This window comes from Arvicola amphibius, chromosome 7 (assembly GCF_903992535.2).
Source record: "Arvicola amphibius chromosome 7, mArvAmp1.2, whole genome shotgun sequence".
Classification (NCBI taxonomy): Eukaryota; Metazoa; Chordata; class Mammalia; order Rodentia; family Cricetidae; genus Arvicola; species Arvicola amphibius.
The window spans coordinates 39,170,802-39,198,432 of NC_052053.1; the positions used below are offsets into that span (position 1 = coordinate 39,170,802).

At 35.7% G+C, this 27,631-nt stretch overlaps 1 protein-coding gene and 1 non-coding gene across 2 annotated transcripts in view; one reads left to right on the plus strand and one right to left on the minus strand.

The window, feature by feature from the left end:
- The window catches only part of Lrp1b (LDL receptor related protein 1B), a 1,542,993-nt gene that overhangs the window by 1,071,009 nt on the left and 444,353 nt on the right, over positions 1–27,631 (plus strand). The window contains exons 36-41 of the mRNA XM_042055373.1: positions 12,441–12,575; positions 13,141–13,270; positions 23,391–23,517; positions 23,650–23,801; positions 24,080–24,204; positions 27,162–27,533. Coding sequence (XP_041911307.1) covers positions 12,441–12,575; positions 13,141–13,270; positions 23,391–23,517; positions 23,650–23,801; positions 24,080–24,204; positions 27,162–27,533 — 1,041 coding nt within the window. The remainder of the gene's footprint in view (positions 1–12,440; positions 12,576–13,140; positions 13,271–23,390; positions 23,518–23,649; positions 23,802–24,079; positions 24,205–27,161; positions 27,534–27,631) is intronic.
- Positions 9,639–9,738, minus strand: LOC119820152. The gene has a single exon (XR_005286416.1). It is a non-coding gene; the product is annotated as a small nucleolar RNA U13 (small nucleolar RNA).

Genomic DNA, 27,631 nt, shown 5'->3' on the forward strand with positions numbered 1-27,631 from the left:
CCTGACTGAACGACATGTCAGTGACAGGTGAGAATGTGAAGAAACATCAGGTCTCAGAGCAGGAAGGATCAACAAAGCTTGATTTGAGAACTTGGAGGGTGTCTTCTAGTCACAACCATATAAAGAATTTCATGAAAAAAGATGGTCCTTTTCTATTGATTTTGCTTCATTGTGAAATTCTTTCCATGATGTAGTAGTGTTATTAAACTTTTCCTGTTTATTGCATAACTTACCACAAAACAGATTTTTCTTATCCAATATTTATTCATTCGTTTATTTTTATTAATAAATTATTCAAAGTGTCTAGTTGATATTATTATGAATACACATGTATATGTACACACATATATGCATATATATCTATGTACTCATATACAAATATACACAGAGGAAATTTTAAAGGGTGAAGAACATGCACATAAAATCAAAATTTTAATATTTTCTTTTATTGTCTAAGATTTTATTTATAATTTTTGTCATTTTCTAAAACCTGTATTTGCTCAGTCTGCTTCCTTATGTAGCTATGGCCAACTTGTCTAAGGATGACACTGCTTTCATTGGTCTGAGAACGCATCCATCAATTAGCAATCAGGAAAATGTCTCACAGACATGACCACGGGTCAGTCCAACATAGGCAGTTCCTTAACTGAGATTCTTTCTTCTGAGGAGACAGTTGGGTTTTGACAAGTAGTTACTGCTAACTATTACAGTCTGGTCAGGTTTAACCCATGGGATACTTTGGGATAAGTGAGTTCAGATTTTGGAGGTGTGGTTGTGTCATTGCTATTACAAATTTCCCTGACAATTTTAAGAATTTCTAAACTTCACAAAAGCAGATTAGGTACTCAAGTTGAAATAAGATATCTTTGGTGAGAATGGGTAAACAGAAAGAGGAAGGAATGAGAAGTAGAGGTGGGAGGAAGAAGAGGGAGGAACTAAGAATATGGTGTTCACTTTGGCTTCATAGGACAGAACCAACCACTGAGAAGCTAGTGAAGGATGTGTTAGATGACCTTGTAAAATAAAGATCCAGAGCCTCATTTTTAACTTTTAAGTTTTAATAAACTTCCTGCCCCATACTTCCATGAACTCACTTTGAGTGTGGATCTCATGTATGTGTGAATGATACTGCATATGTCAGATTAGTAGTAAAGTCCAAATTGACTAAAGCCAAGAAGATGATTTCAAGGGGAAATGGGACAGAACCGAAAGAAAACATTAAGCTGAGAGTTATAATGGGAAAACATAGAAATGCCATGAGAAAGTTACCTATTCTAAAACTATGTGGAAAATGTGATTTTGGAAGCATGTGAGATGGGGCTTTCCCTAGAAATAACTGCTATCTGTCAGTGTCATAGAGTGAGAAGCAGGCTGGCAACTGTTACCTTAGATGAGCCAGGAGAATTCATGAATTCAGAGCCTTAAGGCAGCCTTCATAAATGTGGCAACTCGGCTTGTCTGGTAAGGTCACTGGCAATGAATGACAAGACAAATTATTGAAAATGTGCATATTTCTGTCTACAAAAGTGAAAAGATATCTGGTACAAGGTCTTTAGAAGATGTTAGAAAAATAATTTAAGTCGAGTGAAAGTCCATAGATAGAGGACAAAAGACCAATGGATACTGAATTTTTTTCTGATTTCAATAATCAAAATGTATATAACAGGTTCTTTGATGCTTGAGTTTCCCTGAGCTTACCATGACTCCATTGGCAATTAGCTGCTAAAACTTGTAACAAATGGTCAAAAGTTCAGCAACAATAAAAATAATTTATAATAAATTTGCAATAAGGAAGTAAAGAGTATGTTAAAAAAATCTTTTAGAACTAAAATCTGAAATTAATCAAGAAGCTGAACATATTTATTCACTAGTTCTCCGAAGTTTTACCTGCACTTTGGGGACTCATGCTGTGAACTTCATTGTAGAAAGGTAAGAAAAGAAACCATAGACAGAAACAGGAATTTAAGCACTCAGTTTAACAAAATGATGGATTTCCATGCTTATGCGTAGAGATGTCTGTAAATAATTCTTTGAGCTTCAGTTCTATCCCAAATTTCTTAAAAGGCAAAACAAAAATTTTAAGAAATTATCACCAGAACCCATTACCAAAGAGTAATAAAAAATTAAAATATAAAAAAATTTATAAAATTAAAAATTATAAAATTAAAATATAAAAATTTGTAAAAATTAAAATAAAAAAATTTGTAAAATTTCCTTAATTAATAACTTGGAAAATTTGATACATTTAGATACTAAACAGATTTTGAAATTCCATGAGCTCCTCTATCAAATTAGTATTTTGGGAACTATTTGCAAGAAACCATCCTAATTGTCATACCTAACGAAAAAGTAGTATCATTCCGAAAGAATGTTTTTGATAATTTTAGCATTGATTTATTTTTTACTTGGGGATGGAGGTCAAGAACACATTTTACAGGGAGCATGTGGAAGTCAGAGGACAACACTTGGAAGTCCATTCTCTCCTTCTGCCATAGGAGGTCCTGGGGTCAAACTTAAGTCTTCAGGAGTGGTAGAAAGTGTTTTTACCTGATGAAACATCCTGGCTGTTCTGAGGTGGGTTTTAAGACAAAAAATTATTTTTCTCAATTGATTTAAGATGATAATAAAAATGGGAATAATCTGCATATTGAATGAAAGAATAGAATGAGCATTGGAATGGAAAAGTCAAGCTCCAACTTTGCATAAAACTTAAAGAAAAAAAGTTTCAAGCAAATGGAACTAGGAAACAAACAGGTGTCATTAATCAAGTATCTGCAAAATGATGTTCAATCAAAATAAGTTAGAAGATATAAAGAAGAAAAATCAGTTTATACTGATTAATACAGCAATTAATCACCAGGAACTAAGAATTTTATACATATACACACTGAACATGAGTGCACTAAAATTTATGAAGTAAATAGATCTAAAAATATACAGATATAAAATTACATTCTAACCCAATAATGGTGAGTCATTTCAAAACCCTGCTCTCACCAGGCAAGTTATGATCTGGGTAAGAAATAAACAGAGAAACATGAAATAAATGGCATGTTAGATCAAATGGAATAAAAGACAGCTAGAGAACATTCCACTCAAGCATTGCATAAACACTCTTCTTGGCATCCAAGGCATCATATAAAAGGACATAAACCAAGTTTTAATTAATACAGAAAAATTGAAACCATGCCTTGTATTCTATCTGACCACAAAGAGTGAAAATAAAATCAGTAACAAGATTATAGGACATGCAAAAATTTATTGAAATTTAGGAGTGCAATGTTAAATGATGAACGAATTATCAAAAAGATTAAAAAATAGGTACAAAATGATTACAAGAATGAAATGAAAACACAAAACCTAAGAGATACAATAAAAATATTCCCCAGAAAAAAGTGTATAACTACAATTGACTGCATTAAGAAAAATTTTTAAAAAACCATAAACTTGGGATCTTGGAAAAGCAGGTACTAAAACTCCTCTATTCACTGCATGCCTTATTCCCTCATGACAGAGTCTCATACTGAGCAGTGAACTAGGCTAGCAGTCCTCAGATGATTTAGGTCCACCCTCCAGGGGAGTAGGGCATCTGGTGCATGTAGCCATGAGCTGCTTTTTATGTGGATATTGGGTTCGGAATTCAAGTCCCCTTTAACAAATTACTAAGTCATCTCTTCACTCCCCACATTATCTACTCTTATATATTATAGTATTTGGGGTTTTATGTAGAGCAATAAGTGAAAGAAATAAGAAACCAACTGAAAAAGTCAAAATATTTTTATTTGTAGATGATATACTACACATAAAAGACCCTAAAGATAGCATTAGAAAGTTTTTAATTCTGACAAACATTTTCAGAAAAAAATAATATATATGAATCAAAATGTCTTTTCAATATTTGTAACAAAAATATTGAGAAAAGCAAACAGAGAGTTAGCCACTTATACTTCCCCCAAAGAATAATTTTCAATAAATCTGACCAAGAAATTAAAAGATTTTACAGTGAAAATTTCTAAAGAGTGGATAAAAAATAACAGAAGAAACTAGAGGATTGAAAGACCTCCCAGGTAGATCATATACTCATAAAAAAATGTCCTTATGGAACACATTGGCATGCACAATTAAGGAATACAATTAGAATCACTATTTTGACAAATGCTAGAGAAAAATAATTGTAGTCTCATCAACCATGACAATAAGTTTTACTACTATCCAATAGCTTGTCTCAAACTTGGTGCTATGTCCAGACACAGTCACATTTACATTTAGTACAGATAATACTGGTTGTCAATTATCTACCATGCATTAATTAAGAGGCATTTAAGAGGCAAAAAAATGTGTCTTCTTTTAGGCACCAGCTACAGAATGTAAAACAAAATATTTTATAGACTACCTCAGTTTATCTTGTGACAACCATAATATTATTTATTTTTAATTTATTGTCCATTCAAAATTTCTTGTGATATCCATAGTACCCTATCAAAATGTTAGCAAAGCTATGCCTGTAACAAAAAAGGTAGTGTGTCTTGAATATGACTATACTTCCTTTGCTCCCTTTCTACTTTTTACTTTTAATATAATAATTACATATTACATTTTAAATACTCACCTAAAAGCTTTTACCTTGGAATATTTGAAATGCCAATCCTCAGTTCTTTGGGACTTATGTGAAAAGAAGTGAATTCTGATCAATGAGTAGAAAGTTAAATAATGCACCAATGTATAATAGTACCAAATGTAAAGGCATTGTAGAGATGAAGTGGCACTATCAGTCCTGGCTGCTGTTCTTAGAATGAAGATAAATCTTTATTTATTTTTCCTGTATAGTCCTTGATCCCTGAGTGGAACGGTTTGATAAAGGGTTTGATCCTATGTAAGACTGAGTGCTCCAAAGTTCCTTTGCACATTGTTCAGATTTACATATCCGTGTTAGTTCCTATCCACTGAAAGAAGAAGTTTCTCTGATACTTGCTAAGCAAGTCACAGATCTATGAGTATAACAGAATGTCTTTACAGGTCATTTTATTGCTATATTTATTATTTAATTGTTATTTCTCATCTTATGTTTTATTTATTTTTTTGTTTCTTGGTTTTTTTTTTTTTTGTTTTTTTTTTTGAGGCAGGCTTTCTCTGTAGCTTTGGAACCTGTCCTGGAACTAGCTCTTGTACACCAGGCTGGCCTTGAACTCACAGAGATCTGCCTGCCTCTGTTTACTGAGTACCAGGATTAAAGGTGTGAACCACTACCACCCAGCTCTATTTTATTGTATTTATTGAGCTATGCATTTCTTTCCACTAGCCTACCTTCCTCCTCTCTCCCCTTCAACCATCCCCCTGTCCTCATGCTCAAAATTTATATGTACTCACTCATAAGTAGATATTAGACTTAAAGCAAATGATAACCAGGCTAGAGTTCACAACCTCAGATAACCTGTTCTACAAAGAATACTCTGAGAGAGACATAGATGGATCCACTTAGGAAGAAGATAAGATCTCCTGAATAAATTGGAAGATAATCTTTATAATGTCTTGCCTGTTCATTATGTTAACAGGCCCTCATTGTTGAATCAGTCAAGTATAAAGGAGATGGTGGAGTCAATAGCCTATCTAGTTTCTACATTTTTAATTAGGAGAGAGTTGGAGATAACACAGGAATGTATTAAAATTACCCTATTGATTAAAAGTGTCTACCTGTATCATTTCACAGAAATGACTGTTGTGTTTATTCTAAGACATGCACAGGAATATTAATGAGTCTTCATAAAAGACTTAAATTGAGCTAAACTTTCATCTTGAAAAGAGGAAAAAAAATGTGATCCTTTAAAACCTTATAAAAGTAAAATATGGCTTGGAGAGGGGCAGAGTGGGGGTATGGGTAGAAGGGAGGGAGAGGGAAGGGGGAGGAGGAGGGGAGGAGATGGAAATTTTTAATAAAAAAATGAGAAGAGAAAAAAAAGAAAAAAGGGATGGAAGAAATTATATGATAAATATAAATAAAAATTAATATATTTTGTTTAAAAAAAAGTAAAATATAAGCAACCGAAGGAGTAAATAGAGCAGTTACTATGAATTGGAGAAATGAACTCAGGAGTCAGTATTGCATTTCATGACTTGAAGGAAAGTAGTTTTAAATGTTCTGTTGCAATTAAAATACTGTCTCACCAATAGAAAAGAGAAATACTACTTATTCAGGAGGAGCCAAAGAAAGTCCACAGCTTTTGGTAACCACTCAAATGATACTTAGGTCAATATTTTCTGTATTCAAACTCATATATAGTCTTGAGATACAAGTATCTGTGTATATGAGAATCACTAAGACACGGTAAAGTGAAATGGTCAATTTGCCTCAGAGAGATCAGCACTGAGATGTCACAAGTGCAGTTCACCCCTCTTTATCCTAAGCTGGTATGAAGATACAGAACACTTATCAAATCTGTGGTAGATATCATAGAATCACAATTTTAATGTCAGCATTTAGAATCCATAATCAAATTTAACAAGCTGGCATTTAATAGGATATTTAGATGGTTTAAAAAGGAAGGCAGCTTAAGGTAGAGTTGGCAGATTTTGGGAAAAGGCCTACATGCTTTCCATTTTTACTCCAGATAATTGACCTAGTCAAAACAAACAAGCAAAAAAACAAAAACAAAACAGTGAAAATAATAGTGTAATAAAAAGGTCTTTATAATAGATAGATTTGAGTTTTATTTTTAGATACTGTTTTACACTTATGTGCAATTGAAAAAGACCTTAACAATGGAGGATAAATCTTATGGTCTTAATGGGATATAAATATTGTTACATATATTTGTATCATATATATTTATGTGGGAAAGAGGCATGTAGAGTGCTTCACAAATTCTCAATGATATTGACAGAGAAATGATCAGAGCAAAGGTGTCCATTTCTTCCTACCTTTTTATTAGGAGACAAGTGATTTCTCATTGCATTTTATTTTCATACATACATTTTATTTATAGGAAATCAGGTACATTTATATGAGGAAATTTGATTTTAAAACAGAGAAAGCAGAGTATTTAAATGAGATAGTGAATAAATACTCATTAATGCATGACAAGAAAATAGACACTTGAGGATTAAAAGAGTTTTAGAGATTTAACTTTCTTGCTTAGTCCTTAAGTTCAGTAATACTCAATAAAACTTTCTCTCCAATTAAATATGTTTTATTTTATTCATTATCAATTATTACTATGACAGTATATAGCTATGTACTTTATGTGTATGGGTGTTTTGTCTGCATGAACATCTGCCCTTCAACAGAAGGTATTAGAACCCATGGGACTACAGTTATAGATAGTTGAGAGCAATCATATGGGTACTGGGAATTGAACTCAGAACTTTTCAAAGAGCAGCTATTGCTCTTAACCACTGAGCCATTCCTCCATCCTGGAAATATATAAGTTTTATTTAGGCTTAATTACAATTCACTATAGCTGTCTACTCATCTCTTTAAAATGTTAATACTTGAAAATTTTCATGAGAAATATTGTGTAAAATTGTTTTAGTGGGAGAGCCATTGTACTTATCAGTCCCCTCAATTATACATTTTTATATTAGTTGCTTTATACTATTATCAAACCAAAAGGTTCTAAAAATATATATTTATTTATTACTATTATTTAAAATAGGGTTTCTTGGTGTAGCCCTGGTTATCTCTGTAAATGAGGCTGGCCTCTAACTTAAAGATTTGCCTGGAGGCTTACAAGAAAAACCAAGAAAATTTATTTTTTTTTAAATTTTATTCCAGAACATAAATTTCATCATTTTTGAATAGTATCTGTTTTATTCAGTACCATATACCTATATCTCTAATAAATCTTAGCACAGCCTGTTAATATCTGTTGAATGAAAATGAAATTAATGTATAAGTGTAGTGAGGAGAGCAGGCTGCGTCCTGCCACCCAGCTAGCTTTACACTGAAATAATTACACAGAAACTGTATTCATTTAAACACTGCTTGGCCCATTAGTTCCAGCCTCTTATTGGCTAACTCTCACATCTTGCTTTAACCCATATTTAGTAATCTGTGTAGCACCACGAGGTGGTGTCTTACTGGGAAGGATCTTAGCCTGCGTCCTTCTTGGAGAGGAGAGCTATGGCATCTGCCTGAAGCGTCTGCCTCACTCTGCTTTCTTTCTCCCACAATTCTGTTCTGTCTACTCCGCCTACCTAATTTTCTGTCCTATTAAAGGGCCAAGGCAGTTTCTTTATTAACCAATGAAAGTAACACATAGACAGATGACCCTCCCCCATCATATAAGAATTACATAACTTCAAATTAGTAATGACAGTATGTTACTCACTTTCTGCCTTTCATTCTATATACAGTTTGTGTCTTTAGGGTGTATAAAATTTATCATGATTAAACTTAATTCTGATACTATTAAAGCAGTTTATATAAATAATATTTTACAGATATTCACAGATATTAGCAAGCTTTTCATTAAAATACGTTTGTGCACATGTACATTAAACATGTGACAAATTAATAAATTGGATCTGGTGGTAAAGAAGTGATGTACTTCTTCCCTTTTCTTTATCCTTCTCAAGGTATCATCAGATAGCTGATATGCTCCACATTGAAAAACCCAATACTCTTTTGCATATTCAGTGTTGGATCTAGCAAAACTGACTGTGGATTCATATGTATAATGTGTCTGTACACATGTGATTTTTAAGACAAAACTTGGTGAATGCAGTCTCTACCATAAAATACCTCACTCTATTCCTAAGAAGAAATACAAACACAAATGTTAGTTCAGGTACATATTGGGTATATAGGTACAAGGAATGGTACCACATGTAGAAAGAATGACTTGTGCTTATACAGAATGGACATCTTCGTAGCTTGCAAAGCTCATGAATAGTAATACACTGTGAAGAGCATTGTGATTTTCTCCCTTAAATTCCTGCTTAATTAATGTAGGTGGGTCTTCTATCTATCTCTTGCTTTCATTGGTTAATTTTAAAGAAAACTGCTTGGCCTGATAGGTCATAACATAGGTAGGCAGGGAAGACAGAACAGAATGCTGGGAGGAAGAAGGCAGTGAGACAGTTGCCATGAGGCCAGCCGCCAGGTCAGACATGCTAAATCTTTCCCTGTAAGCCACCACCTTGTGGTGCTACACAGATTATTAGAAATGGGTTAAGAAAGATGTGAGAGTTAGCCAGTGAGAGGCGAGAGCTAATGGGCCAGGTAGTGTTTAAATGAATACAATTTTTGTGTTGTTATTTTGGGTGTAAAGCTAGCCATGTGGGATCTGGGCGGGATGAAAAGCAGGCCTGCTCGCCTCCCCACTACACTTAATGGAAGACTTTATAGGTTAAATTGCTCATTTTACCTTCTTATATGCTGTCCAGCATTTCTCCTTGTGTTTCTTAGCTCATTTATAAACTCACTCATGTCTGGTATATGTTTTCCTTGTGCAAGCTGCCTACCATTCATTATACAGAGAATTGCATTTACTCTAGGATTTTCCAGGTGTTTACTGTGAGATTGGTGCATGCTGGGCATTGTCCTAGCTTCTGAGAACCAAGCAGGGAGTAACACAAAATTCTAAACTTTAGAGAAATATTATCAGTGTAAGACAAGATAGACATAAACAAATCAATACATGTGTTATTTATGTGCAGATATTGTAACAAGGTTTATGGAAAGTACATTTTATGAAATGGCATGAATAACCACTCATTAACACTTATGGACCAGAAAATAATCAATAAATGTCTTTAATATTAATGGGTGCTACACAGAATAAAAAGTCAGTGAGATAGAACAGAGAAAGAAAGTATTTTTATAGGATAGTCAAGAAGATTTAATTGAGAAGGGGATATTTGAGTTTGCAAGAGATCTGTGGAAAGAGCACTCTTGGAAGAGAATATTCTAGACTAAATGAAAAAGTAATAGTAAAAGTCTGAAACTGAAGAGGAGTTTGCCTCCAAAGCAGGAAGGTCTGTGTCATGAAAGATGGTTGGTGAGGAAGAGAGTGGAAAAATAATAGTGTGAAGAGGTGGCCTTGGATGGTTCATGACGGTCATGGCAAATAACTCAGTTTTCACCATGCACAGGTAGAATGTAGGGAGATGGGAAAGAAAGGAGGCAAGTTCAGTCTCCTTGCCTTTTAAACATGCGCACCTAAATTGAAAAAAAGGGTTTTCCAAGGAAAACTTCAGGAGTCAAAGTCAAAGTTTAGGAGTTGCTGGAGATTCTAGGTCAGAGTTAGAGGCATTGCCTTTCAGTGTAGATAAGAATGGATGTTCATGACTGTGGGTTATATTTTGAAGGAAAAATAGAAAGAACAATGGTTTTATTGAATTGGATTAAGTATAAGTCTATTTGGAAAGTAAGTGGATGTAGAACAAGAGAAAACGTGAACAACGGTGACCGTAAAACCTAAGGTGATGTTCACCATCAGCATGGCAGTCTGGCCCATATCAACTGTCTTAGATAAAGACAATGCAGAGACAAAATAGATGGCTTGGAAATGTGGACATGATCTTTCTCAGAGATTAGTACTGAAGCAAAACAATGAATTTATTATATGTCACTTAGTAGTTTTACAAAATAAAATAATGTTCTTTGTCTAGTCAAGTCCCTGTTTCAAAATGCATGAGCTGATAGGCTAATTCAAGAAGGCCTCACTTTTCTGCTAGCTGTGTGGATATATTACCTTCTGCTTGGCTTCAAAGCATCATGTCTGTGACACAACTGTTGTTGACAGCAGTGCTGTTTGATATCAGTCCTTGGTCTGGTGTAAGAAATTAGTGTATATTTCATTTGAGGAGGTACCCCAATACTTACTTTAAAAAATGACTATAGTATCTTAATTACATTGTCCCTATTTCTGTATTCTGTCCGTGTGCCAGTGGTAAAATATATTGATCTTAAAGAATTTGTTCTTCAAATGTCCCCACTGGCAACAGCACAAGACCTTAACTGGTAGCAAATTTATTATTTAATGAATTGTCTCCAATGTCTTTCTAGACACTTTGTAGAAAAGCATTTACCTATAATTGCTACCCTTCATTTATTACATATGAATATGTATATGCAATATATTTCATTATAGTCTTTTAGGAAATTCTTTTTATTCATACTATCCAGAAGCATACTATTTAATGACATAATAGCATAGAAAAGTTCTGAAATCCATTTGTATAACAAGAGTTTGATAACTATGAGAGAATTATTGTCTCCATTTGAGATGCTATTAGAACCTTAGATGGAATAATTGGTGTTGAGGTGATTTCAGTCTTTACATATATTGAATGATGTTATGTTTAAAATAGCATTGATACCTGGCACTAGGAAAATTCATAGGTATCAACAAGGATGATGCCAGCTAAGAATCTAAGCAATAGTGGAGAGAGTGCCTGAACTGCCCTTGCCCTGCAATCAAATTGATGACTATCTTAATTGTCATCATAGAACCTTCATCCAATAACTGATAGAAGCAGATGTAGAGATCCACAAGCAATGGACCAACCTCCAGGAATCCAGTCGTAGAGAGGGAGGAGCAATACTATTAGCAAATGGGTCAAGATCACTATCAGTAAACCTACAGACACAGCTGACCTGAGCTAGGGGGAGCTCTCTGACCCTGGACTGACAGCTGGGGAATCTGCATGGAACTAAATTAGGCCTTTTGAATGTGGGTAAGAGTTGTGTAACTGGGACAGTTTGACACCACTGGTAGTGGGAATAGGATTTATCTCCAGTGCTTGAACTGGCTTTTCAGAGCCCATTTCCTATGGAGAGATGATAACATGTTTAGCCTAGAAACAGGGAAGAAGGACTTGGTCCTTCCTCAAGTGATGTGACTGACTTTGTTGTCTCCCCATGGGAGGCCTCACCCTCTCTGAAGAGTGGATGGGGAGTAGGGTTGAGGAAGATGGGGAAAGAGGGAGGAGGAAAGGGAGGGGGAACTGCGATTTGTATGTAAAATAAAAAAAAATTAGGAAAGGAAAAAAATACCATTGATACAACTGAAAGGACCATACATGTCTGTCTGTTGTCTCTGTACTTGGAGGCTTTCTTGCATTGATTATTCCCGGGAGTCCCCAGCTCATATTCCAGTATAAGAAGCACAAAACCTAGAAGAAAAAGGTGTTGCTGGAATAAACATCCTAATTTCATGGGAATAAAGACTTATCGAGCTAAAACAATTAGACAAATGCAGAAAGTGTAATAAAAATTTCATGAATGAATCTTTAAAATTTAAATGCCGATTGAATGCAGTTTCTTTCATTTTATAGTTCTTTTGCTACTATTCATGTTAGTAAATAATTCTAAAGAATGCTTAGAATCTCATGTACTTTGTCGAGGATGATCCTGTAACACTGATTCTAATGTGATCCTAATAGATATATTGAAGCATTTAATAATGTATGTGCATTTTTGTGTGTGTTTTTATCAATAGAAAATGACACCATCTACTGGACAGACATGGGCCTAAATAAAATCAGCAGAGCTAAAAGAGACCAGACTTGGAAAGAAGATATTGTGACCAATGGCTTGGGGAGAGTGGAAGGGATAGCTATTGACTGGATTGCTGGTAAATCTATGGTTTATTCTTGTTTTTATTCCACAGTTATTTTTTCTAAGGGGTTCATTATTCTTTAAAATATTTCCGGTTCTTGTTTCTAACATTTTGAAATTTTTTTTTTAGCCAAGGGGGTAAATACTCTCTTTTGCATTTGGTTCAACTTTTTCTATTGCCTTCGGATAAGTGGTTTTTTTTTTTTTGTATGTAGATATAGAATGTGTATTATGTTTGCTCAATTCTCCAGAGAGTTCCTCATCGTAAACAAAGAATAAGAAGTTTCCTTTTGCTTAAAGTCAGTGTAAAGTTAAAACACTTATTCTAAATAGTTGGGGGAAAGTTTCAACTTATTTCAAATATATCAATACATACTACATTGTTTAAAGCAGCAAAATATGAGACTGGGATTTGAATTCTCTATGAATTAGTTTAATTACAGCTGTTTAGTAAATACACAGTCAGAGAAAGTAAACAAGCTTTTAGCTATGTGAAGACCCAGAAACTTAATTTTAAGAATAACTGAAAAACATTTCTATTACTTCTATGTTGATTGTGGACATTTCTGTATTTCTCCTAGGCAACATATATTGGACAGATCATGGTTTCGATTTAATTGAAGTGGCAAGACTTAATGGCTCTTTCCGTTATGTAATTATCTCCCAAGGCCTAGATCAACCAAGATCTATAGCCGTGCACCCAGAGAAAGGGTAATTTTAAGCTTTTCATGTATTTTCTGTGTCTGAACTTTGTGTGTGTGTGTGTGTGTGTGTGTGTGTTATATTAGGAAAATTTAGACAGCAACAGTATTGTAACCATAGTAGCTAGAGTATAATAATAGTTTTAGCATAAAAAGTTTATTTTAATTTTCCAAGTACCTGTTGGGAAACCATGACCTTTAAAATTATTTTTTAATTATATAACAATTCCATTAAATGGATTTTGGTCAACACCATGTCCTATTCTCTTTTTGATCCCACACCCATTCCCTATGGACCCTTTCCACTAGATCCACTCCCACTTTCTAAGTTTATACTTAATCTTTGTTACTAGTGAATTGAAATAGAGTTGATCAGATGTACATAGTAGAGGATCACTGAGGATCATGTGCATCTTATCAGTGACTCTACCACTGGAAAAACATGACTAACACGCTCCCACAGCTATAAACTGCAAAGAGCTAGACAAGAGAGTCAGAACCTAAGGATACTGTTTCTTATCCATGGTAAGATATACAGAGTCCATCTTGTGTAACTCATGTGCAGTTAACCACATGTCTGTGTTCATGGCATGTACACCAAGGGGGCTACATGTTCATCCAAATGGATAAATAGAAAGAATATTGACATATTTAATATTAAAACATTTAGTACATCACCTAGGGATTGGATAATGTCTTTTTCTAAGAAACTTATACCAGATGTCAGAATAAGCTTAGTTTCTATAAGTAGGAAAATTTCTTACTTCTCAGGGTTCGAGGAGACTTTTACTTATTTATTTTATTTTATTTTATTTTTAAAATTTCTGCCTCCTCCCCGCCTCCCATTTACCTTCCCCTCTCCACCTCTACTCCCCCTCCCTCTCCTGTCCGAAGAACAGTGAGGTTTCCTTGACCTGTGGGAAGTCCAAGGTCCTCCCCCCTCCATCCAGGTCTAGGAAGGTGAGCATCCAAACAGGTTAGGCCTCCCCAAAGCCAGTATATGTAGTAGGATCAAAATCCAGTGCCATTGTCCTTGGATTCTCAGCTGCCCTCAATGTCTGCCATGTTCAGGGAGTCCGGTTTTATCCTGTGCTTTTTCAGTCCCAGTCCAGCTGGCCTTGGTGAGCTCCGATTAGATCAGCCCCATCATCTCAGTGGGTGGGTGCACCCCTCGTGGTCCTGACTTCCTTGCTCATGATCTCCCTCCTTTTGCTCCTCATTTGGACCTTGGGAGCTCAGTCCGGTGTTCCAATGTGGGGCTCTGTCTCCATCTCCATCCATCGCCAGATGAAGGTTCTTATTATTTAGCTTCTCTAGGATCACAAATTATAGGCTCGATGTCTTTTATTTATGGCTAGAAACCAATTATGAGTGAATACATCCCATGTTCATCTTTTTGGGCTTGGGTTACCTCACTCAGGATGGTTTTTTTTTTTTTTTTATTTTTAAGGCACAAAAAGTAGATTCCTTGATTATCTATTTTTTCTGATCCTTTTAACTCATTCTTTTTTATGAGTTATTTCTTTTTTTGTCTATTTTTCTTAATGTTTTAACTTATTAATTATACATATTAGCATGTAATAATGGCATTTTCACACACACCCTAGACATTATAAAATTTACCTCCTATTATTCTCCTTTCACGTCTTCTCATTCATGATGATCCCCTTCTGCTTTTCAATTAATACTCATTCTATGATTATAACTTTTGGGGATGAGTTTAGCCAATGAGTTAAATTAGGGGTAGTTACAGGAATCAGAATCAAAGTTGTTTTTTTTTTTTTTTTTTTTTTTTTTTTTTTTTTTTTTTTTTTTTTTTTTTTTTTTTTACTAGCACATGAAACTTTACCAGAAACAACTACTCTAGAGAAGAAATTCTCCCTTTCTCTCTTCTTCCTTGTTTCCTTCTCTTTTTCTCTCTTCCCTACCTAAAACTTGTCTATACCTACCCATGAGGGGCTGGGTGATACCTCTTAGGCTGCAGAGTCCTTAACAAGCATAAAGTACCAAAAAGTCCTCTGGGATGTGATGTTAGGAGCCTTCTGAGTACGTTTTTCACCTTTGTGATGGAAAACTTCTGGACCCCCTCTCAAGTAGGTCCTCTAGGTAATCAGTGCTGCTGAGAGTTCAAGAGTGTGCAGTATCTGTGACGTACCAAAGACAGCAAATCTCAATTCCCCCTCTCTTTAACTGGCTATTACAATTTTTTTTCTGCCTTGCCTTTGAAAATGTTCTATTAGCCTTGGGTAGTGATATAGTTGTCCCAATTAGGGTCAAACATTATGCTATTTATCTTCCATTCATGGGTTTCTGTAATAATGTGTTAACTACCACTCATTAAAAAAGACAAACAAAAAGAAACATTTATGACCAAAGTTGAGAGCATTATTAATGTATGAGCCTAATCATAAATATTTAGAAGACAATTTGAAAGGCACATCATGTTCATTTACCAAAACAGTTAGGGACTACCCCACTAAGAACTACATCCTCTTCAGCTATGGCTTTTTACCAGACTTATAGTACTAGAAACAAATTCCCTTCTCTGAAGTGGACTTCAAATGCAAACAGAAAGTGGTTGTTTATCCTCCAAAGAATCAAATTGCTAATGCACCAATGGGCACATCGTGCCTGACAGGTCATTATTGTCACATAAAGAGTTTACAGCTGAATATGACTGTGATGACATTTCACATCCTACAGCCTGCACAGCATCTTCTAAAACTATGAAAGCTAGCCTTCAGGGAGGAATCTTCCAGCTGAGTTCCAACTTGGTTTCTTTATATCATGCAGCCAACACATATTAAGTTATCAGCATTAAGGTCTTACCATCTGATTCTTGTAAGTAACCAAGACTTTTGTAGGCTGAGATGGCTCATTTGTTTCCTGACTACTCAGACCCAAATAATCATAAAGAAACTGTATTAATTACAACACTGTTTGGCCTATTTGCTTAGGCTTCTTATTAACTAACTCTTACATCTTAAATTAGCCCATTTCTATTAATCTATGTATCAGCATGAGATTGTGGTTTACGGGTAAGAGTCCAGCATCTGTCTCCTTTAGCAGCTACATGGTGTCTCTCTAACTGTGCCTACTTTCTCTCTATATCTCTGTTTGGATTTCCTACCTGGCTTTATTCTACTAAGGCATTGCCCAAATGATGTTCTTAAATAACCAATGATAATAAAACATATTCATGGCATACAGACAGGAATCCCACATCATCTATGTTTCCTGGAAGAAGCATTATTCATCCATTCAAGAAAACTCCATTCAACTCCTTTTTTGTTATTTTTAGTAAGTTTACCAAATAAATGTTTTTTCATATATGTTTCACATCCACACTTATTTGTGTTGACCCTCCTTTCTTCCTGTCTTCCTCAGATTCCTCACTCTGTATCTTACACTTAACCTTTTCCAGCCCATTTTTTCCCAGGGAGTTTTTTCTACTCTCATGGGCTTCTTCATAGTTTCCTTGCTTCTGTACACACGCTTGTATAAATAAATGTATAAAAATTAAAACCTGGGATCCACATATGAGAGAGAACACAGGCATTTGTGTTTCAGAATCCTGGGTTAGATCACTTAATAAATTTTCCAGTTCTGTAATTTTATACTACCATTTTCCTTTAAAGACGAAGAAAACTCAATTGTATACATATGCCCTATTTTTGTTATCTGTTTACCAACTGATGGACATCTACGTTGATTTGCTTGCAGAAAACATGATGTATAATAGTTTCTGTATCTGAGACCCGGACTTCTTAGGTTATGTGACCAAGAACAGCATAGTTGAGTTATTTGGTGGGTCTAGTTTTAATGTTTTGAGAACTATCCACAAAATTTCCATAGTGGTCACAGCAGTTTAATCTCTAACCAACGTGAAAAAGCATCCCATTCTTCCATATTCTCACCAGTCTTTGTTGTCATTTGCTTTCCTGATGATGGCCATTCTGATTACAGTGGAGTCGATTCTTTAAATGGTTATAATTGGCATTTCTTTAATGAGCAAGAGTGTTGGATAATTTTAAAAAAACAGCATGGACGGGCTCACTGTGAGCCTTGTCAGTTTGGTTGCTCACCTTCCTGGACTTAGGGGGAGCTGGGAGGACCTTGGACTTAACATAGTGAAGGGAACCCTGATGGCTCTTTGTCTTGGAGAGGGGTGGAGTGGGGGTATGGGTGGAAGGGAGGGGAGGGAAGAGGGAGGAGGAGGGAAGGAGATGGAAATCTTTAATAAAAAAAATGAGGAAAAAAATATGATTGGATATTTAGATTTCTTCTTTTAAGAACTATGCAGTTTCTTAGCCTATATTTTATAGAGCTGTTTTCTATTTAGTTTTTGTATATTATGAATATTAGTATTCGATCAGGTATATATCTGTAAAATATTTTCTTCTCTTTGACTTCTTAACATTGATGATCTTCAGTTCTTGTTTCCTTTATGTGTTAAATTTTTCTTCTGAGTTCTACTCATAGATGAATTGTATGTTTGAACATGCCTTCAACACTCCCACTTGTAGAACTCACAAGTTACGCTTTCAAAAATTATTTTCGTAACATTCAACACTCCATATATAAACAAGGGAATGGGTTTCTAGGATTTAATCAGTGTGTTAATATGATCACCGGTAGTGATGCATGACACCTTAGAGGATGAAAAAATAAAAATGGTCATGTGCTTGTGTGTATGTGTGCGTGTGTGCATGTGTGTATGAGAGAGACAGAGAGACAGAGAGAGAGGGGAGAGAGAACTTTTATATTTATATCATTATTAGAATATTCTATGTAGCCTCACGTTTTGTTGAAAGAATTTCATAAAGAGCCACATGAAGGAATATATTCCTCATGTTTGCAGCTTAGATTACAAACGATTTATAGAAAATAATTATTAGCTTTTAAGAATACCAGTGACAGGTGTCGGTCTACAATTTGGCACACATGTTTTTATTGACTTGTCTCCAGTAGAAAAGGAATTAAAATAAAAGGTTTATGGAAATTATTCAAAATTATCTCCAAGTAATATTATCATAGAATTTTAAAAGCTAAAATTTCTAGCTTGGAAATAAAACAGCATTTTGCAATTCAGTTTGATATTAAAACATGGCAGGTGAAACTGTCAAGAGAAAGGGGGACCATAGTAGAGTAAATTAGCTAAATTCAAGATAAAATGTGCCATGCAAAGTAGGCCTGAAGCCTGTTTTGAAACAATGGAGACTCAAAGTCTTTTCTAATGTAGCCAAATGCAAAACAGGAGCCACCTAGGAATTTAGTTCCTCTTGAAAAGTCAACTTTCTCCTCCTGGATTTTTCTGCTTTTTGGCAGCTCCTTGGAATTTGGCAGAATTGAATGTAGTAATTTCTTTATACTGAAAAGTCATTTACTATGCTTCAAAAGTATGGGAAATCAAAGCATGACATGAAAAGATTTGATTAAACATGCAGAGCATAAAATTGTTATGTAAAGCTAAACATTGCATTCCTGTCTTAGGAACTAGGAAATATGATGCCTATCTTGATTGAGCATCATCTAGAATTTTTTTATAAAAATGTGATTTTTTCCTATTAGTTTAACAAATAATCTGTTGTCTCCCAAATTTTAATTAAACATAGAATTTGATTTAGACAATGTTTAAATTTTTCTGGGAAAGAGATGTTATTTTCTGTGGCAAATGTTCTACATGCGTACATTGCAGCTCATTTTCTCTGCCCTATCATCCCATATGATGAACATTTCACAGCTGTAAAGCATGCCCTCAGTCGGGCTGTGGTCCCAGTTCTGGAGTGCAACTCTTCTGTCTGTATTTTATGTTCCTGGTCAACTTTCTACTTTTAGTAACCTTGGGCTTGCATTTGTGAGGTCTTATTTGATTTTGGTGCATCCAAAAATCTCTTGACCTTATTAAATTGATGAGTTAATTAACCATAAAATTATCATCATGCAGTCATACTTGGATTTTTATAGTAGGGTATCTTTTCAGGTCACCCTTTTTTTTCCAAACTGTATTTATTTTTATTTTATTTGCATTGGTGTTTTGCCTGCATGTATGTGTGAAGATGCCAGATCCTCTGAGATGAATTATAGACAGGTTGTGAGCTGCCTTGTGGGTGCTGGGATTTGAACCTGGGTCCTCTGGAAAAACAGGCAGTGCTCTTCCACAGAATAACATGCAATCGTTGGGCATTTGGATTTGAATGAGTCAGTTACTAAATTTACAACAAACAAAAATAAAAGAATAAACAATAAGTAGAAGAAAGAACCAGGAATGAGTGAGACATCATTCAGTCAAGTGCTCACAACATGGTCCAGAAATGAATGAATCAACCTACAAGAGGAAAAACCAAAGGTAATATCATCAAATTGTGGGGTTGTAACATGAGGGGCCTGCTCATTGGGTTCCCATCCCGCCTGGTACCCCACAATTGGCAAGCCCCAAAGAAAATCACACAGAGAGTCTGCATTAATTATAAACTGATTGGCCCATTAGCTCAGTCTTCTTATTAGCTCTTGCAGCTTATATTAACCCATTGTTCTTATCTATGTTAGCCACCTGGCTGGGTATCTTTCAGTTGGGCAGGTTACATCTTGCCTTTCGGTGGTCTGGACTGGAATGGAAGGAATGGGCTTCCTCTTTTCCAGAATTCTCCTGTTTTCATCTCTCCACCTCTCCTTCCTGTCTGGTTGACCCACTTATACTTCCTGCCTGGCCAATCGGTGTTTATTTAAAACATGATTGAAAGAATACAGACAATTCTCCCATACCATGGGGTTGTAGGTATCCAAAAGAAATTGACTGGAAAAGTCAACTGGAGTTCCAGGTTGAGAGAAACCATAGGTGGAGAAATATCCCCTCAAGTGAGACTTGCAAGGTAAAAAACATCAAACCAACAATGCAAAACAAATAGCATCAGATAGTGACTCTCAAATTGGGTGCTTATTTTATTATTCAAACAAAAACTGACTGGAAAAGTCAAAGCAGGCAATTGAGGAAATTCTAAGCAGGCAGCATTCCCCAAATTCTTCATAGATAGACTTTTGCTTTCCTTTTCACTGTAGGTATTTTTTTCTCATTTTTTTTTATTAAAAAATTCCATCTCCTCCCCTCCTCCTCCTCCTTCCCTCCCCTCCCTTCCACCCATACCCCCATTCCCTCCCTCTCCAGGCCAAAGAGCCATCAGGGTTTCCTTCACTATGTTAAGTCCAAGGTCCTCCCAACTCCCTCTAAGTCCAGGAAGGTGAGCAACCAAACTGACAAGGCTCACAGTGAGCCCGTCCATGCTGTAGAGTCCAAGTCCATTGCTGTTGTCCTTGGTTTCTCAGTCCTCCTCCACCGTCAGCCACATTCAGAGAGTCCGGTTTGGTCATTTTTAAATTATAAGATAAATGGTAATCTTGTTTGGAAAGAGCCTACCTTCTAGCTCTTCTCAAGGGCATAGTGTTTTTTTTAACTTAGCTATTTGCTGTCTTTCTTTTCTTGTTTTAAGAGCTTAAGGGGCCAAGGAGGGACCTTTGAGGAGAAAGTGGGGGCTTCTATGCTCCCAGAGTCTGCTTTCACCAAGCTTGGAGGAAACATGATGATTTTCTAATAAAAAGTGTATAACACTGCTCACTTAAAATCATGCTTTCTTGCTCATTTGGTGCATTTGTAAATGGATTACTATTAAGTAAAAGGTTTATTATATGCATTTCCATCCCTTTTTTAATGTTAAGAGGTGATGAGAATGACTGACTGTCAGAGTGCCTCCATTGTAACCCAACAGTGCCTGCCTTTTAGCAATCATGACATTTCTCTGTAGATAATTAAATAACATACATTTGTTCACCAATTAATATTTTAATACATTGAAAGTAGACCATAGGAGGGAAGGGAGCAGAGAAAATTGTAGAGTTCAATAAAAATCAATAAAGAAGATGTGTAGAATAATAAAAAAGACCATATGCCAGGGTATCACTAACTCACTGGTATTTTGTTCAACTGGTTTTTATTTGTATGTACTTACAGGTCTTAAAAGTCACTTAAAAGTCTTGACATTAAAAAAGTCTTGACCTTATTTTTTAGGTTCATAAATATGAATAATAATGTCTTCAGTGGTCAGTTAATTGAAATTCTAGTCACACCCCTTTCATTATGTTGCCAAATACTAGCAAATATATTTTATACAGCTATAAAAAGAATCAACTCTTAAAATAATTCAAAGTAACATAAATAAATAGAATGTACATATTTTATGTAGTTTGTTTCACGTTAATTAATAATTTATATTAGTATATAAAATAAGCAGATTGTCTTTAGGTTTCTTTTTTTCCCTAAGATTTATTTTTTCATGTTCTGTCTGCATGTATGCCTGCAGGCCAGAAGAGGGCACCAGATCTCATTACAGATGGTTCTGAGTTACCATGTAGTTCTGGGAATTGAAGTCAGGACCTCTGGAAGAACAGTCAGTGCTCTTAACCTCTGAGCCAGATCTCCAGCATTCAGCTCTAGGTTTCTTATATGAAACTATATACTATAGTTTTCTGAACTTTTGTTTTTCTTAAGTTGAAAACTTGTGTTTGTATAATTTCAAATTTACAAAGCATTGTATTTAGCTAAAAATATCATTGTCTTCTGTCATATAAATGCTGAACTTATGAATGAATGAGCAAAAAAATATGAATGAGTCAGTACCTTTATTGTTTACATTCCCTTTTCTATCATGTTTTCTCTCATAGCACTTTACCTTATCTTTCTGGATTGCATATTCTTTCACAACAGCTTTTCGGATTATTAAATTAAAATGCTTTCTTTTGTAAGTGTGAAATTACTTTTTAAGATAGCATCACATGTGAACCTTTAAAATTTAAATCAGAATAGTTACACTTAGGTGTTAGGTTAAGGTTGAAAGTTACAGTCATTGGTGTATAGATGCATAAATTAAAAAAAATGCTAGATTAAATTTTTAAATATAATTATTGGATGTTATATATACATTCTGAGGAAAACAGAAAAAAAGCAAGCAAACAAAACAAAACACTGTTTTATTGGGTCCATAATCTAGTGCAGGAAAAATTATTCAAATGATTAAGAAGGTAAAAAAAAGGCCAGTGTAATGCTCCACATTAGTTTGTATGCTCTGCTCTATTGATGTAGAATTAATGATGCAGGAATAATCAAAGAGGCACCAGGGACCTAATGAAGGAGAAGCTGAAAATTAGTCACCAAGTTAGAGAAGAAATTTCAGATAGGATGAGTATATGTTATTGATTCTTTCAAAGCACCGAAAGAAACATGCTTTAATAAAGCAACTCCCTCATTCTATTTTCTCATAAATTCTAATTTATATGTGGTCTGTATGTGTTTGCCAATCCTTGAAACATCATATAAATCAAATGCTAAAATATTTGTCCTTATTGTATCCCATCCTTGTTATTTCTACTCCTGGTTAAATATGCTTTATAATAAAATTCTATTAGCAACTGCAGAGATATTTGTAAATTGAGTTCTCTGGTTTATTATTTGATTCTGTTATGAACTGAAAGACTCTAAAATGCATTTGTAAGCCCCCTCAACCCTAAGACATTTTTCTAAAACCTTACACTCACTCTCTCTTGGAAACGGGACAGTCACCCCCACACACACACATGCTGGACTGCTCATCCTCCTGTGTCCTTGTGAATAATCTTCAAACATAACTCCATTCTGGGAATTGAGGCAAATACAACCCACAGATGTTGACTCAGTTCCTGATGTATTGATTTAGTCACTAGAACAAGGTCAGGAGGGACCACAGAGACTCTCCTTTATCTCACCCGATCATGCAGCTATTCTCCTGCCCTGGAATAGACCAATCACTGCTAGTAACCCTTTGAATAAGCCAATCCAATAAGTAGGAAAACAACCTACAGGTCCCCCCTTGTGTCTTTGGCTTTTCGCTTTAAAAGATGGACTGTAACAGCTATCGAACGTCCTTCATATCTTGAAACTGAAGGGCCCTGTCATGTGAGTGATGTCTGGAGCAACTCCTCCCTGATGTTTGGACATCTAGTCCAACAGAACATTATACAATTAAGAGCTTTGCTGTCATTTTGCAGTTACATTTGTTGTACTTTAATCTGTTCGTTATTATAAATGATCAATTTCATTTCAGCTTCTTGTTCTGGACTGAATGGGGACAGATGCCCTGCATTGGGAAGGCACACCTAGATGGCTCTGAGAAGGTCATGGTTGTAAGCATGGGAATAGCATGGCCCAATGGCATCTCCATTGACTATGAGGTCTGTTGGATTGCTTTTAAGATTCTAACATGTGTTCATGTCCAGCTTGCAGTGCTTTCATTTTAATATTCCCTTATTTTCTTAATAAATAACCAAAACCACTTGTACTATTGCTTTCAAATCACTGTGTAGGAAAATAAATTGTACTGGTGTGATGCTCGCACAGACAAGATAGAAAGAATTGACCTTGACACTGGCGAGAACCGTGAGGTGGTGCTGTCTGGGAGCAGTGTGGATCTGTTTTCAGTCGCAGTCTTTGGGGCTTACATCTACTGGTCTGACAGGTAATTTATTTTTTCATAAGTATTTGAGCCTTGAAATGTTATTTCAGTGCCATTTCTTTGCCCTTGTAGGATTAACCACCCCTTAGCAAGGTTACAGAAAGAATTGCACAAAACCATGTAATTTTTCCAGAAGAGGCCAGCAAGGGTCTCTAGCTATTCTTTGGTCAAGCATTTCAGCACCACACACTAAAACTAGTCTATTTTTCTTCCGTTTGAGCCATCTCTTCTCGTCAGTTTTACCCAGCTTGATTTTAATTAGTATGTTCAACTTTTGGCAGAGCACATGCCAATGGGTCGGTCAGAAGGGGCCACAAGAATGATGCCACGGAAGCAGTAACCATGAGAACCGGACTTGGAGTCAACCTAAAGGAGATCAAAATTTTTAATCGAGTAAGAGAGAAAGGTCAGCACAGTTAATGAAACATACAAGCAATGTATTTTGTATTAGTTTTGTTTATTTTTAAAAATTCAGAATTGATTTGTATTATGTTCAAAGCCTCAAAATTTCTTTTAATGATTTTCTTTTATAAAAATCATAGAGAAAACAAAGGAAATAAAGATACTATAGTCTATATACATTTGTATTTTTTCATACACAGGTAGCATAGACAAGACTTGAGAATGGGTTTGTACTAATAAATATGTTTTTAAAACCTTGCTAAATATATAATGACAAAAATACAAAGGACAACTATGGTATTAGAGAGGCAACTGAATTTTTTGTTTTGGATTATCTTTTAGGATAAAAGTTGTTATGACTCTGTAAACAGTTGTCTTCAATGTGTATTTCTGAATCCTTGCTTCTTTGATAATGGTTTTGTTTATTTTTAAATTCTTTTTATTCAATTTCTGTATGTGAACAAACTTTAATAATTTTGAAGATGACAATAATGGATTAGTAACATAGATTCTGCCTTACAAAGAAACAGTAAGAGCATACTTGACCTTTTAAAATTAGAGACATTTATGCCTCACGTATAAGAGATGAAGAATTACAAAGCCATCCATTTGCGATTTCCTCTGTGCTTCATGGGCACTTCTGAGAGCATCACATGATTTCTCACTGACTTCAGGTTGTGTTTTGAATTAACATGTTACATGTGCCAAAGATCGCAACATATAAAACCTATCCTTTTTAAACAATGCATTCAACTACCTTTTTTTAAAAAAAGTTATTCATTTTAAATATCAACTGTGCTTTCCTCTCCCTCCATTTTTTTTACCCTCCCTCCCCTCCTTCAGCTTCCCCATTCTCCCTCCACCACCACTCATCCACTCCTCAGAGGTTGTAAGGTTTCCCATAGGGAGATAACAAAGACGGCCATATTAAAATGAGGCTGGACCAAGCTCCTCCTCCCTGTACCAAGACTGAGCAAGGTATCCCACCACAGGGAATGAGCTCATGAAAGCCAGTTCATACACAAGGGATAAGGCCTGGTCCCAATGCCAGGAGCCCCACAAATAGACCAAGCCACACAACTGTCACCCACATAGAGAGGGCCTAGTTTGGTCCCATGAAGCTCCCCAGCTATCAGTCCAGAGTCCATGAGTTTTCATTAACTCCGGTCAGCTATTTCTGTGGGTTTCCCCATCATGGTCTTGACTCGCCTTGCTCATGTAATTTCTTCTCTTTTTCTTTGACTGGACTCTGGGAGCTTGGCCCAGTGCTTAGCTGCGGATCTCTTCATTTGCTTCCATCAGCTATTGCATTAAGGTTCTATTATGGCGATTAATGTAGTCACCAATCTGATTACAGGGGAAGGCCAGTTCAGGCAGATCTGCATAATAGACAGAGATAGTTTCAGTGAGGAGTCCCTAACTATGCACAGAGCCTAGCCTCTTTTGTGTGCAGTCTTTGGGTTGTGGTCCTATACACTTCCTTTCTGAAGAGAACTGCATGTGCCATTCTGCCTTTGGGCAGCCCAGTGTGTAGGACGAGGGCCTCATGCTGCTCCCTGCCTGCTTAGAGCCACAAATAATCACACAGAAACCATATTATTGAAATCACTGCTTGGTCCATTAGCTCTAGCTTCTTATTGGCTAACTGTTATATATTAATTTAACCCATCTACATTAATCTGTATATCGCCAAGTGGCAGTGGCTTACTGGCAAATTCTGTCTCCAGTGGAGGCTACATGGCTTCTCTCCAGCCTCGCCTTTCTTTCTCCCAGCATTCACTTTTGTTTTCCCCTGCCTAGTTCCTTCTGATTTGCTCTGCTATGGGCTCAAAGCAGTCCTTTATTAACCATTGGTATTTTCAGCATACAGAGGGGAATCCAACATCAAGTGTGTGGGCAGGTTTCAAGAGATGGTACTGCAAAGGCCTACAGCTGGGGGGCTTGTAGGTGTGGTGCCTTTATCTATAAATCACACTCTAAATGTATGTCCTAGGCTAGATTTCTACTTTGTAGAACACACTATAACTTTCTGATTCAATTTTCTTCTTTCATGGGTCAATTCCCACTTTTTCTGTCCTGTGATCAGTTCTGGGTTTTCAGAGTCAGCTCTGAAGACAATTTGTTTCTAGATCTTCTAGATCTACCTAATTACTGACTACAAGGAGGGACCTTCTAAAAGTCAAAAAGTGGCTTTCTGCTTCTGTTGTTGAATGCTGGGGCAGTTTTCCCAGAATTCTCATCTCCTCTGCCAAGTCTCTGGAAGTTTTTGGATCACCTCTCTCTCCTCCCCTTTTTTCCATCTTCTTTGAATTTTTTATCACTAAGAATATAGGGCAGATTTTCTGAGGCTCCAACTTTCTAAAATATAGCAGTTCTGTTCTTCTTAGTTGTTACTTCCCTTAGTCCTGGGAGAAGAACACTTTTGAATCACATTTGAGCTTTTCCGGGAGCCACACAAAAACTTTAGCATATTTCATGAAGACTAAAAGTGTTTGGCCACTCCTACAGGATAGTATGTGGAGATTCCTCATGAAACTATATGATCCAACTATGCCACGACTAAGTATTTACTCAAAACATTCTCAAGCAGCATACAACAGGATATGTGAATATGTATGTTTATCATGGCCTTCTCACAATAGTCAAGTTCTAGAATTAGCAGTCTTGACACCTAGTATTAGACGGATGGGTAAATAATATATGGTGTAAGCTAAATCTCTTGCCTTAGTAAGTCAAATCTTTATGCTTTTGTTTGGCTTTGAAATATATATTTCAAGTTAAAATTTAAGAAACTAAAACCTTTGATTTAAAATAATTATCATTGTTTTGTATTTCATTTTTATTGACATATCTTTAAAAATATAGTTATAATTGTTGTAATATTTCAATTAGAGATAGGATAAAACTTTTCAAACATAAAGCAAAAAATGATTGTATGTTTGGGTGTTTTCTTTTTCTCAGGGACCAATGTCTGTGCCAAAGAAAATGGTGGCTGTAAGCAACTCTGTCTTTATCGAGGAAATTCCAGGAGAACCTGTGCCTGTGCCCATGGCTATTTGGCTGAGGATGGAGTTACTTGTCTAAGGCACGAGGGCTATTTGCTATACTCAGGAAGGACAATATTGAAAAGTATACATCTTTCTGATGAAACAAATTTAAATTCCCCCATAAGGCCTTATGAGAACCCACAATATTTCAAGAATATCATAGCCCTGGCCTTTGACTACAATCAAAAAAGAGAAGGTACCAATCGGATCTTTTACAGCGATGCGCACTTCGGGAATATACAACTGATTAAGGATAACTGGGAAGATAGACAAGTAATAGTCGAAAGTAAGTACCAACTTTTAAGGTGTTCGTGTGTCAATTTAGCTTAGAAAAAACAAACAGTGGGATGTGCATGGAGCAGTTTCACTCCCCAGAATTCATGC